Genomic DNA, 13,210 nt, shown 5'->3' with positions numbered 1-13,210 from the left:
TCACACTGCAATTGGGCATCTTTTACAAAGTTGGTGAAAGCGATTCCCTGCTGTGTTCACCCAAAAACCTCCCCTTCATTTTCATAATTCAGGAATTATTTTAAAAGTGCGTTTCCTATCTGCTACCCCAAATATTCTCTTGTTGAATATTTCTGGGGCCTGTACTTAAAGAAAGACATAATTCCCCCTCACCCCCATATCTGTGAACAGGACACTTTTTTAAAATGTCAAAATAAACCATCTGCTTGTACAACTGTTTCTAATTACTTCCCTGCCTAGACTCTCCAGTGGAGGAGTTTGGCACTAGCACCCCGCCCAGAGCCGTTCCACTGCCCAAGTCCTCGCAGGCAATTGAGTCTCCAGGAGGAGCCCAGAACCTGCGAGTTCGGGTGTCCCAAGTCCTTCTGCCTGGGCATCTGCTGGTGACACTTCTCCCTCCTGTTGCCTCCCATCAAAGCCCCACCTTGCGGCAGGCAGAGCAGCTGGCCTGCCCTCCTGCCTGCACAGACCCTCAGCTCAGCATGCATCCCCCAGGCTTCAGGTTGTTGCTGGTATCCTCCCTTCTCTTCGTTGGGCTGTCAGCTGCCCCTCAAAGCTTCTCACCATCTCTGAGGTAAGATCGGTTTATTTTTCTTTGAGACAGACCCGCTGTGCTGTACGTGGCAGAACTCAAGCTTGCAGATGACCGAGTTTCCTAAGCCAAGACCAGTTACTAAGTTGGACCTGGGATAAACTTTTTTCAACCTGTTCTGCCTTTTCTCCCCTTCTATCTTGCCTTGATGTTGCTTCATATCTGCTCTTTCGCTTTTTCTTTGGAAAAAAAATACTCATTGAATAAAATACCCTCCCCCCCCCTCTCTCTCTCTGCAAATATGTGTAAAGGAGGAATTTTTTTCTAACCTCAAGTCAAAGATGCACTTATGCACACCTGTGTCACCCAATGACCTGCAAGGCAGCTTTATTTCCACTTTCTAATACTGCACTTTCTATTATGCTTGATGACCCTGCCAAATCTTGTATTGCATTTTGAAAGAGACAACGAGTTCCATTTCAACTTTTAAAAAGTAGAATTTTTAAGGTCTGCTTCAAACATAATTTAAAAGCATTTCTTCCTATCTTATACATGATACATACAAACTTTTTCTATACATTCGTTTTTTCTTTTTCATGAAATAATCTCTACCTAGCTATTAGATAATAATGAGGCATTTTTAAAAAGAAGGAACAAAAAGCCAGCCAAGTATCATACTTCAGACTAATTTGCATTTAATCAAAATGTGCATTTAAGATTAAGTGGTAATTTACCAAGGAGCTAGGGACCATAGTTTCTATCAACTCGGAAGGTGCTGTTTCCAGTAATGGTTAAAACACAGCCCTTCAGAGACATGCTTGGCCCACAGAAATAAGAGGCTGGAGTCTTCTTCTCCACAGAACGTGGGGGGAGAGTGGGCTGGGACAAGGGGCGGGCCCTGTGTCTGACCATGTCCTGGCTCTGTGGCCTTTCTTATCTTATGCAGAAGCTTGTCCGGCGCCCCCTGCAGGCTGTCCAGGGCCGAGTCCGAGCGTAGATGTCGTGTACCTGGGCAACCCCCAGGGGGTGCCCTGTGCCATGACCGTGGCCGGTGCGAATGCGGGGTCTGCATCTGTCAAGTGACTGAACCTGGCACCTATTTCGGACCGCTGTGTGAGTGCCACGACTGGGTGTGCCAGAGCTACGACGGGAAAACCTGCGCAGGTAAGGCCCAGATGCTATGTACCTTGGGGGTCACCTGCCTCCAGACAAGTACTGAGCTAAATTGTTGCAATCAGAGAAGGCCATGCTTCCGTACAATTTTGGCGTTATTTATTACAATATTTCTTCTCCTCTTCGGCCCTCACTTAAGTGGAAATTATAAACATGTATTTATGTATGTGTATATATATTTCATTGACTTCCTTATAAATTCCACTTGCCTCTTCTGTGGCTCCTTATCATGAACTAGATTCTTCAGAGCCTCACAAATGGGGTTACCTCGAGGGGCTCCCTGATCTCTATCATCATGCCAGTCATCATAATTGAAGATTATGATCCTCATTTTTTTCTGCTATTTTCTGCAAAATCAAGCATCTTTGAGCTTGAAATTACCTTTTTACTCATAGGGTATTCTTCATGGAGAGAGATACATATCTGAGATCATGGCATTGAAAGGAATAAAATGGCCCATATTTACTTGGACACATTTAGTTTTAGCTTCTTGGGATTCTGAGCTGCAGTGAAAACGTGCTGTCTTGTAAGGGGACGTGAAAGTACATTTGTTTCCCTTGCACACTTGAATGTATAATTCAAATTCTGATATTGGAAAGGATCAGAACCTTTAAACTCTAACAATTTCATGTAGCTGTGTCTTTTAGGGATGGCTAGGAGCCTCGGTTAATTTACTGTGACCAACGCAGGAACTCTAGCAAAAGCCAGCATGATGTGTGTGTGCCAAGCAGGGTTTGGCCGATTAGTAGGAAAACAAAGCAAGTTATTTTACTCTCGAGGCTGTTAAAACTAAGATGTCCAACAATAACATCAAGAGATCAAAACCAAACTTATAACAACAGTGTTTTTCCTTAGTACCTGAGCCCAAGAGTCCATCAAGACAGCTCTAATATTTTGGTTGTTTGAGATGGAAAAAAATAGTCCTTAGAGGTAACTCAGAGGGGCACAGGTGCTTCTAAGTAGATTGTTTGTGAAGCCTTGTAAAGACTCCGATTCAACACTTGTTATTTTAACTACAAGAGCTTCAAGCTTGAATTTTTAGTGGTAGCTCCTTGGAATGAAAGCAATGTTTTATCTGCTCTTTCATTCCAAATTCAGCTATCACCCAGTCTCTCTGAATTTACTGTCTCTGGCAAGACCTTTACAATGGTATGAGTTTTGAACAAAATTTTCAGGGCTTTTAGGGTTCTTGTTTGATTAGAAAACAGAGTGGTGAGATGTATCCTTTAGGTAGTGAAACTGGCCATGATGGCTGAGTGCTATCTCTTAAGCTTTCCTGCTAGGGCCTTGGCTGGTCCCTTGCTGTGAATCTGGTTGTGCAATGCTGTGGACTTTGGAGTCTCTCTCCTTCCTTGGAGGGACTGGTTGTTTACTTGTGACATATTAGTCACTGAATTCCTTCCTTCTTGATACTAAATGTGAGACAAAGCCACACGGTTTTTGTGCCTTTCTGTGTCTGTTTACAGCTGAGTAGAATACTTGTGTACATCTGTCATTCTTGCAGAAGGATGTACATTGACAGGTGGCCACTGAGATTTCCCTTTAGGGTCTTCTTTGGTATCTGCCCCTGACACTACTGTGAGCACATTTGCCAGGCTCAGAAGGAATCCTCAGAGGGAGCCCAGATCTGCCTTGCCAGCTCACCCTCCTGTACTTCAGACTTAGCTTCTCCATCCTATTTCCAGTTTCACAAATACTGTGAAAATATAGCAAGATGATGTTTTATTTGTTTGCTTTATGAATCCATCTGACATTTGCCTTAATAAACCCCTTTGTGGAAATAGAGTAATTGCCAGAGACTTCCTTTCCATTTTGAAGAAAATAAATCCTGCTCTTGTACACCACAAACTAGTCAGAGTAGCGAATCTGTCAAAAAATTTCAGACTTCAAATCTTAGTCCATCTAGCTATTTGAACTGAGACAGTTACTTAAACATCTAAGACTTCATTCTTCACCTGAAAAACAGAAATCTTTAAAAAATTATTTTATGTTTATAAAATTTTCCCTGCATGTATGCATGTGTGTTACATGTGTGTCTGGTTCCTGTAGAGCTCAGAGGCAGATGTCCAATCCCCTGGAACTGCAGTTATAGATGGTTGTGAGCCACTATGTGGGTGCTGGGGACCAACTCAGGTCTTCTGTAAGAGGAACAATTGCTTTCAGATGTAGAGCCATCCTTTCAGGCCCTCCCCACCCCCACCCCATGAATATCTTAACAATAATAGCCTTATAAAATTGTTGTGATATTTAATATGTGTAAAATATTTCATGTGGTATCTGACATGAAGCGAGTGTTCAATATACACTAATGTATTGGCGTATATAACATTATTATGTATGGACAGATGGATATATGGGAGGACAGGTAGAAAGAAAAGTAGGTGGCCTGACCTTATGGTAACTGGGTATTTGTGTGAGATGAATTTAATCTTCTTTCAATTTAGTTTTATCCTTGTAGTTGGGACCTGTTACTGATTTGAGGCCCAAAAGGTCAAGCAAGGATAGCAGTTCTGGCCTGGCCTCAAAACATCTGCATTATGCACACTGTGCTCTTTTAAACTGTAGTCAGGATTCTTACACTGTGAATCATAAGAACTGTACTTATTATAATTGGAGCTGGTTGAAAATGTCCACGTTACCACAAGTATGTTTCTTCCAGTGGCACCTGAATCTGTCTCTCATTTCTGTAGCATACACATCTGGGCAGTGATTGTTCCCAGGGTGTGATGGTTTATTGTGGGATAAACTAATTTTGGTAACTTGTATTTGTGAGAAGAGCAGCATGGGGGTTTTTGTTTGTTTGTTTTTGTTTTCATGAAAATAAACTTTAGCTTGGCATTTCTAACATATCCCTGGATAAAACCCAATGATTCACCTAAAATAAGACGTTGGTTTCCTTAAAAGGTTTGAGAGTTGCTGTTGAAATATGTCACTTAAAATTAATCAGTGTTAGCCAGGTGGTTGTACCACACGCCTTTAATCCCAGCACCTAGGACGCAGAGATCGGTGCATCTTTGTGAGTTCGCGGCCAACATGGTCTGCAGAGTAAGTTCCAGGACAGCCAGAGCTACATAGAGAAACCCTGTCTTGAAAAAACCAAATAAAATAAAATAAAATAAAATAAAAACTTGTTCAGTTTTACTCTTTTGAGCACAGACAAATTCTTGCCACCCCAACATAAACATAATAAAAGTAAAGTAGGGGGGTAGAGAGGTGGCTCATGTTTAAGAGCACTTGTTGCTCTTATAAAGGAACTAAATTCAATTTCCAGAATCCATGGCACATGACTCATGGCTGGGTGATCTGACATTTGGCTTTTTTCTTTTCATTCTTTTTTCTTTTTTCTTTTTTTGTGGTGTTCATAATTGGGAACAACTGCTGACTTCAGTTTAGGTAACACAAATCACTATGTGTTTGGTAGTCTCTCTGTGGTTGAAGAAGTTGGGAAGCTGGTGCTGTGTGGTGGTTTAGCCATGAGATAGGAGGCTACCAGAATGCAGTGTAGGGTTTAATTCTAGTGGGGATTCCATTGAGCCAGGTATTAAACACTGTGGTTAAAATTTTGTTAACAAGAGGAAACAATTGATGTAAAAATAAAAGGATAGAGAATTGCTAGTTAAAAATAAAAAAAAGAAAAGTGGAATTCCAAGAACTCAGGCACCAGCTGAGATTTGGGAAGGCATGTGGCTTGCACTAGGAAGAGTGAATGACACTGGGCTTGCTTGGCTGGTTCTTAGCACCACAGGCAAAGCAGCAGGGGGCCCGTTAAAAGACACTAGAGATGAAGAAGTGAAAGAGAGCTTTAAACCTTACCACAGTTTGTGTCTCTTAAAGAGAAGCTAGGGGCTATTGCATCCTGAAATGTAGGAGCAATGCTGTGCTTTGGTTCATGAGAAGTGTCAAGCTGTACAAGGACACTTAGTAGACTCAGTGAATGAGGTACACTTGCAGTCCAAGAGACAGCGGACAGGAGAGAACTGAGCTGGTTTTAACAACTGTTTTTAAGCACTGTTCTTGTTGTTTGGTACTCTAGGACAAGTGAGATCATGGATGAAAAAGGAGGCGTATCTGAGTGAATGGGGATGTGATCAAACAGAAGAGAAAAATCAGGAAAGGAACTAGATACTCAACCAGGCAGTGTTTTTCTGTAGAAATACCATGAAATGTAGAACTATTGCTTGAGGGATACAACTCTGTATTTCATTCACTTAGAATCCTGGCACTGGATGATAATCCTGTCTGAACTGTTAACTGGTTTGAACTGATAATTGTGAGCCAATTATTAATTTTCTCTTAATTTAATGTCTTTTGGGGCAATAATATCCTTATGGTTATAAAGAAACTTGTATCAAGCAGGATATCCAAACAATTTGCATGTTGATATATAAGTCTATTTGAGTTACATGATTTATGCATTTATTCAGATTATTTAATATTCTTATCTACATTAGCTTTTATACACAAACACAAATATAATTAATGGAACTAAAATTGAATATCTTCAGCATATGAGATTTTCTTGTAATTATTTTTGACTTTTATACAGTTAAATAGCTACCATGGGAGTGATATGTCTTTATAAGACTATTATACTTTCTGAATTTTCATAACCGAAGGGCTACTTGATGTGCTTTTCTGCCTCATAGTTATGATTTCTTCTAGACCAGTGAGTCATTTCATTTAAATCCTATTTTTGTGAATTTATTCTTTGGTTTTTCTTCTCTTTGTAATTTTCTATTCTCCATTTCATTCCTTCAAGACTTATACAGTGCTCGTTACTCACTGTTTTGTCTTTGTGTAGCCCCGTTTGTTTGGACTTAGCTTCCTTTTTCCCTCTCCGTGGAGTCAAGTCAAAGGCATGGAGAACCTAAGATCATTGCCTTTAATCTTCCTCTCCACTGAAGCACCATACTGGCCAGACTCTGTACATTGCTACCTTTTATGCCTTTCTTCATGGAATTACTTGAAATTTGAGGTTAGGAGTCACAAGTACTAGCTTGAGTTCACTTTACCTGAATGTTTGAGGGACTCAGCTCTTTTAGACACATCTGTTTTCAGCAAATGCACCTCATAGTACCACAAGTGATACATAAAAGCTAAAGGTTTTATGGTGATATGCAACATAATCATCAGTATGACTATAGGATCTGGCCTTTTCTGACTCTCTCTCCTCAGCTGCCCAAGGAACTAGCTGGGGGCATCTCCCTGGATACGGGGGAACCCCTCTAGAGTCAAGTCTCTTAATAATCCTAAAATGGCTCCCTTAATTAGGATATATGCCACCATGTGGCAACATGGTGCCTATAAAATAGAGGATCTAGTGTCTCAGAGGTTCCTTTGTTCAGACCCTTTGCATCTGGGCAGCATGTCTCAAGACTGCTTTGTCCATATGAGGAAGGAAGTTCTTTGTTCTTTTCTTTTCTTTTTCTTTTTGAGAGACAGTTCTTATCTTTTTTAAAGATTTGTTTATTTTTATATTATGTGTGTGGGTGTTTTGCTTGCACATAGGTCTTTGTACCATATGTGCTCCTGGTGTCCATGGAAACTAGAATACCCTGGAACTGGAGTTTCAGATGGTTGTGAGTTACCATGGGAACTAGGAACTGAACTGGATCCTCAGCAAAAACAACCCCGTTGCCATATCTTTAACCCTAAGAATGCAGTTTTCTTTTGTTTATACCCCTGTTGAATTATGGTTGTACTTAAAAAGCTCAAGTTTGTTAAAATAGGAGAGAGCATAGGACAGAGGCAGCGGTGATCTTGATCTCAGGAGACCTGAAATACACATTTCCATTCTAGTTCTGCTTGGACAAATCCTGGAAGATTCAGTTCGATTATTTCTGAAATGTATGTAATTTTCATTCTGGGGAAGATTACTGAAAAATTAGTTAAATCATAAAAGTCCTCAATTTATCTGAATACCAAAATTTTATTAAAACAATGCTTATTTGTTATGAAATGTGTGTAAGTGTTGTGTTCTAGCCGCAGAAATGATAACCATACAAATGATAAATGTGCTATTACCTATCATATAGTGCACACACATGTATGTATATCATATATAATGAAACATACTGTGTATCTGTAAATTTAAACAGATAAAAAAAAAACAATCAACAGAGGCTGTTATGTTTCAGGCAGAAAAAAGCTTCCAACTGAGGCTCGGACCTTTTGAAGTTCAACATCATCCTGCAATGTCTCTAGGAAAGACTTAATGCTGAAATTTATTAGATTAACTCAATCCTAAGTATTCTTTCCATGGAGCAGAGACAACTTTGATGACCTTGCTTGCTTGCTTGTTGTTGTGGATTTTTTTTTTTTTTTGCTTCTGAGTTTGAGATGAGTTTTATGTGGATTATTCTTTGTAGTCACCCAGGCTAGTGGCTTGCTAACACATGCCAGGAATCTCAGAAAAGCATGGGTCTTCTCTACCCACATTCCGTGTAGGACCTCTGTCCACTGAATGGGCGACGAACTCTGCATGCTGCTTATTCCAGGATTATCACTTCTTTCCCTTTTTCACTTGTAGTCGTACCAAGAGTTTCACGGTAGCCTGGAGGGGACTATAACTAAGTCTTTTTATTTGGGGATAAATCAGAAAAAGTAGTGATCCACAGTCCTCTGCGTGCACTCAGAACTGGAACCAAATCCATCAGCAAAGAGAGCTGCGCATGCTTTTTGTCTGCATTTAGAGTACATGAGGCCATGCCCAAAGTGCGCTTAATAGTTGCTTTTGACATAATACTTTGCCAGACTATTAGAGGATTTACATCATGGTGATCTTATTTTATCTTCCTGTGTGTTTTGTCTTGATACTGAGTTTTGTAATCTGGACTCCAGTAACAATTATCCACATACTTAAGTGCACACTTCCCTACACAGAGGTGCACACAGCTTTCTGCCATGCTGGCTTTTGCACGTTCAGGTAGACATTTCCACTAGTGTGAGTTAGCTTTACAGACATCCACAAGGAAATGAATTCCCAGCTACAAAGAAGTGATAGCCAAAATATGCCTTCCTAGTTTCCTGATCTTGGCAAGAGGGAGCTTCAGACCAGTGGAACTAACAAAATGATAGCCTTTGTCCTTTGAGAAATTTCGCTTCCAAGGTTAGCCTGAGACTCAAGAGCTCAGATCACACCTGAGAGAGTGAAGTCTAATACTTCTGGGAGTGGGGGTACCACAGGGATTTTCTGTGGCGATTTTAAGCCTCTGCACAGGTGAATTCTCAAGCTATTTTCCATTAACTCTTAAATTGATAAAGATAGAGAGCTGGAAGAAGATTACAAATCTCATTTTCTCTGGAAAAAGAGTACTTTGTCTTTTCAAGAATCACATTTCCTGGCAAATAAGAAACTGTATCTTGTAATAGAACTCACTCTTCCGTCTATTCCAAATCATCTTACTTAGGGTTTGATAGAAGAATGACGGCTTTATAAAGGGAAGAAAAGAATAAGAACTTCATAAGAGTAGTGGCCTGACCTTGCTCTGCCCCAGTCTTTGCTGATTCTGTAAAATAGGTGTCACTGCTCCAAGTCCTCTCATAGTAATCGTCTATGAACAGTTCTAGTTCAAAGGCCAAAGTATTTCAAGGAGATAGTTACCCACCTAAATTTCCTGATCCATTATTTTACCGGGAAATTTCTTAGGGGAAGATAGGCTGAAAATAAAAAAGAGATTGATGAGTCGGGGTATTACTTCACATTTCTCTTACGGCAAAGTGGTAACTGTACATTTGTTATTAAGTTCATGGGGAAGAGCAAGTAGCCAAAATCAGAAAACCCAAACATAGTAAGTGTATTTACTAATTAATGTTCCCTCAAAGCTACCATTATCTGCTGTGCAGAATAGTTACACAAAACTAGTTATTTTTCTAAGGAAAATGTCTTGGCCATTAAAGTCTTTTACTCCACAAAATGCAAAGCACGAGTTATAGACTTTGAACTTCTCAGTCAATACCAGTGGTTACATAAGCTCTAACAGCTGTTTTGATCTGAAAATAATTCATTTGTTTCAAGAAAGAAAATATTTGATTTAGTGGATAAAGTTCTCTCAATTGCCTACTTGGATGGAATGGAGCCTTGGATTTAATGCTGAGTTAGGAACACAAAAGAACAGTGAGAATAATCAACATAATTTCCATATGCTTTTTTGGAAATATTTTCATAGATATGATTTCAATTTTCATAACTTTTAAGAATTAGTGGATATAATTCTCTGACAGCCAAAATGAGAAATCCTGAGTAGAAATTTGCTCTTCCTAAAATCAATATAAGGATTATATTGAAGCACAATATTAACCTGAAATCTTACATATTTTGAAGAATATTTTCATAGCGTTTTGAAGAACTGAAATAGAGACATAATTTTAAAGGGGTCTCATTTTTTATTTTTAGATAAATTTTTTGTTAGAAAATCAAATGTTGATTCTTATTTCTGTCTTGTGTTAGTGAATTTACATGCACACTTAAATATTGATGAAGGAATACTTTATAGATATTATGTATAAATAATTCACAGTAACAGAAATTAATGGTACACAATTATGTGGCATATCATGACAGAATGCTTTTGTCTTAGTCATAATTGAAGTCCCCCAAGAGAATGCATTCTGCATTAATTTGTATTCAAATAAGAAAATTCCTCCTGAGTGAGTCAGCAATGGGAAAAAAATTCAATCTGCAATTCTCCTTGTCTATAAAAGTAAAATAAAAAATAATAATGACAAAATAAAATATAGACAGGGTGTTCCTATGAACAGTCTTTCCTTATTTTGTCAGTGATGGATTTTTGGCTTTTATGAATGTCACAATAGCAACCTTGTATTTTCTTGCTCTTATAATACTAAAACATAATACCAATGTTATTATATTAATATATTATTAATTAATATAATTAATATTATTATATTCATATAATATTAAATCATAAAGAAAACTCTAAAAATCCAGTTACACCAGTTTTAATATATGTGTGACCCTTTTGAGATGAAAGCAATGTGAGCCCAGAGAAATGCAGAGTGAGGGACATCCACAGAAAACTGAACACTGACTCATCATGGAGGTTCGCTTTATCCCTTGGATGGATGTGATAGACTTTGGGTCTTGATGTGAAGACACTAGGGACATTCACTTTTCAGCCTGCCATGGATTCCTGAGATTATCTTCCTGCATTTCGGATTGTACTGCTGACAGTTGACATATTATTTGAAGACACAATGGAATAATACTGACCTGTCATAGCGCAGAATTTGCTGGGTTGAGTAAGTTCTCCCTCCTTTAAGAAGCTGAGGGGCCCATTTGAATGGGAGAGAGATTTCAAGGCAGACTGCACTGGAGAAGGCATCAGAACAGGAAATAAACAAAGGCTCTCTTTTTTCACCTCATTTGTTCCTTACTGTGTGTCTTTTAGAAGTCACTTAACTTCTTTGAGCCTCAACTGAGTTAAAATCACAAAGAATTTATTAAATGTTTAGCATAGGTTATTTAGAGAAGGACGGAAATATCTTAGGTTAGGACTGAGTATTGTTGGAGGTAGAGAAGCAATCTGAGGGTGGCTGAGTTCCATGACTGAGTCATGAAAAGAGTGGGAAATGCTTGGTCTTCTGCAACTGTCTGCTAAAGAGGGAGATCCTGTGACCTTCAGCTCATCTTGAAAGCTCTGTTTTCCTTGAGGGCTTTAACTTTTCTTCCATAAATAATTACTTCTCTTGGTGTCTTCCAGTTTTCTCTGTGAATCTAGCTAATCGAGGATCGAAAAAATATTCTGGAAAAAGGCATACCTGTACTGAATATTGCTGTTGTTTTCTGAACAATACAGCATAACCACTATGTCTTAGTATTTATTGTATTTATTGTATTGCATCATGGTATATGCAATAGAGAGAGAATATAAGTTTAACAAATGATATGTATATGCTATATGCAGATGTTGTGTATATCATGCATAAATTTGAATATTTAGTTATTTGTGTCTACATAAGTTCTTCGAACCACTTCTGGCAGATGCCAAGGAAGACTATATTTAATTACTGCCCAGTGCCTAAATTTTATTGTAACAGAGCCAACACTGTTTTATAAGTTTGGGTCCTTAATTTCCCAATAACTCACAGATGGTCCATTGGAAACACAGCAAAATTTACCTTGGAGATGTGTAGTTATTAAAATCTAAATAGACTGTATTCCTCATTGTGTGGAATGGACAGCTAAGGGGAAGGACATGGGAACCCTGAGCTTAAAAAAGCAAGAGATAAAGGGTATTGTATGTCAAAACTGGGGAGAGAATAGAAAATTCTTTTTTTTTTTTTAAAAAAAAAAAAAGCCTCCTATTGAGTGTGGTGGTTTGAATGACAATGGACTTTTATGTTTGAATATTTTGTCCCAAGTTGATGGAACTATTTGGGAAGGATTAGGAGGTGTGCCACAATAATTTTGGTTTACCTGGTGATATTAAATCTTTTCTCTGCAATTTGAATGACAAAATGTAGTACTAAGCTATAATTATTAAGTACTGCTTTATGTGTGAGAGTTCAAGGGGGAGAATAGTGAAGAAATGGAAAGAGAACTGTCTGGGTTGAAAAGTTGGTTCTGTTTATTTTAAACTGTGTGATTTGAGGAAGTAAATGGACTATTTTGTGCATCTATTTTCTCTTTATATTGTTATTGTAAATGTAAGGACCCAGGGAAATATAATCCCTGGCATGAAGTGAGAACGCAACAGAAGCTACTCTTACTTTCTGTTTTATAAACTAACTTTCTTATGTAACTATTGTATACTTCTCAAGCACAATAATATTTTTGATAATATTGTACTTGAGGACTATAGTTTTATTGCTGCAAGAGTGCTATGTTACAAACTACTCCTAATTCAGCATCTTATAAAAAAAACCCACTTATTTCTTGGTGTTGAAAATACAGCACAACTATAATAAAGCCAGAGTGTAGCCTGGTTCAGATTTACACTTTGTGTTTTTCATGTTCTGCACAGCTTGCTCTCTCCATGCAAGATAACCGAAAGGTCAAAACAAGAAGGAATATGTGTGGTCTCTCAGAACTCCAAACTCCTAACCTGCATCGTGCAACATCATATCCATGGACAAAAGGATTCACCAGGAAAATCTGAATACCCACACTCTGCCTGGGAACATGGCTCAACTAAGCATTACGTGACCCACACTTAGAAAAAGTGATACTGGCAACCAGTAGCTACTTACAAAGGAAGAAACAGTCTCATCCAGTGAAAAGCCCACTGATAGGTTGCCCGGTCCTAAGTGGTCAGTCCTAAACACATACCAGCAACATTAAATGAGCTTTGTAGTGTGTGTGTGTGTTTGTAATAATATTAATTATAGATGAGGTCATGTATTTGACATGAAGATGGGGTTAGGCAAGAGAGAAGTTGGAGGAGACAGATGGTCTTGTAAGTAAACAGACTTGTGGTTAGATATACCCAGTCTCTCATTTATGTG

General features: G+C 38.6%; 1 protein-coding gene across 1 annotated transcript in view; it reads left to right on the top strand.

Annotated features, from left to right (window-relative positions):
- Window positions 1–377: 377 nt before the first annotated feature.
- The window catches only part of Itgbl1 (integrin subunit beta like 1), a 186,291-nt gene continuing 173,458 nt past the window's right edge, over window positions 378–13,210 (top strand). The window contains exons 1-2 of the mRNA XM_038310288.1: window positions 378–613; window positions 1,518–1,735. Of these exons, the coding sequence (XP_038166216.1) occupies window positions 522–613; window positions 1,518–1,735 (310 nt within the window). The 5' untranslated portion in view covers window positions 378–521. The remainder of the gene's footprint in view (window positions 614–1,517; window positions 1,736–13,210) is intronic.

This window comes from Arvicola amphibius, chromosome 13 (assembly GCF_903992535.2).
Source record: "Arvicola amphibius chromosome 13, mArvAmp1.2, whole genome shotgun sequence".
Lineage (NCBI taxonomy): Eukaryota > Metazoa > Chordata > Mammalia > Rodentia > Cricetidae > Arvicola > Arvicola amphibius.
The sequence above is the reverse complement of the archived record's forward strand: the minus strand, read 5'-3'. Positions and strand labels throughout refer to the sequence as shown.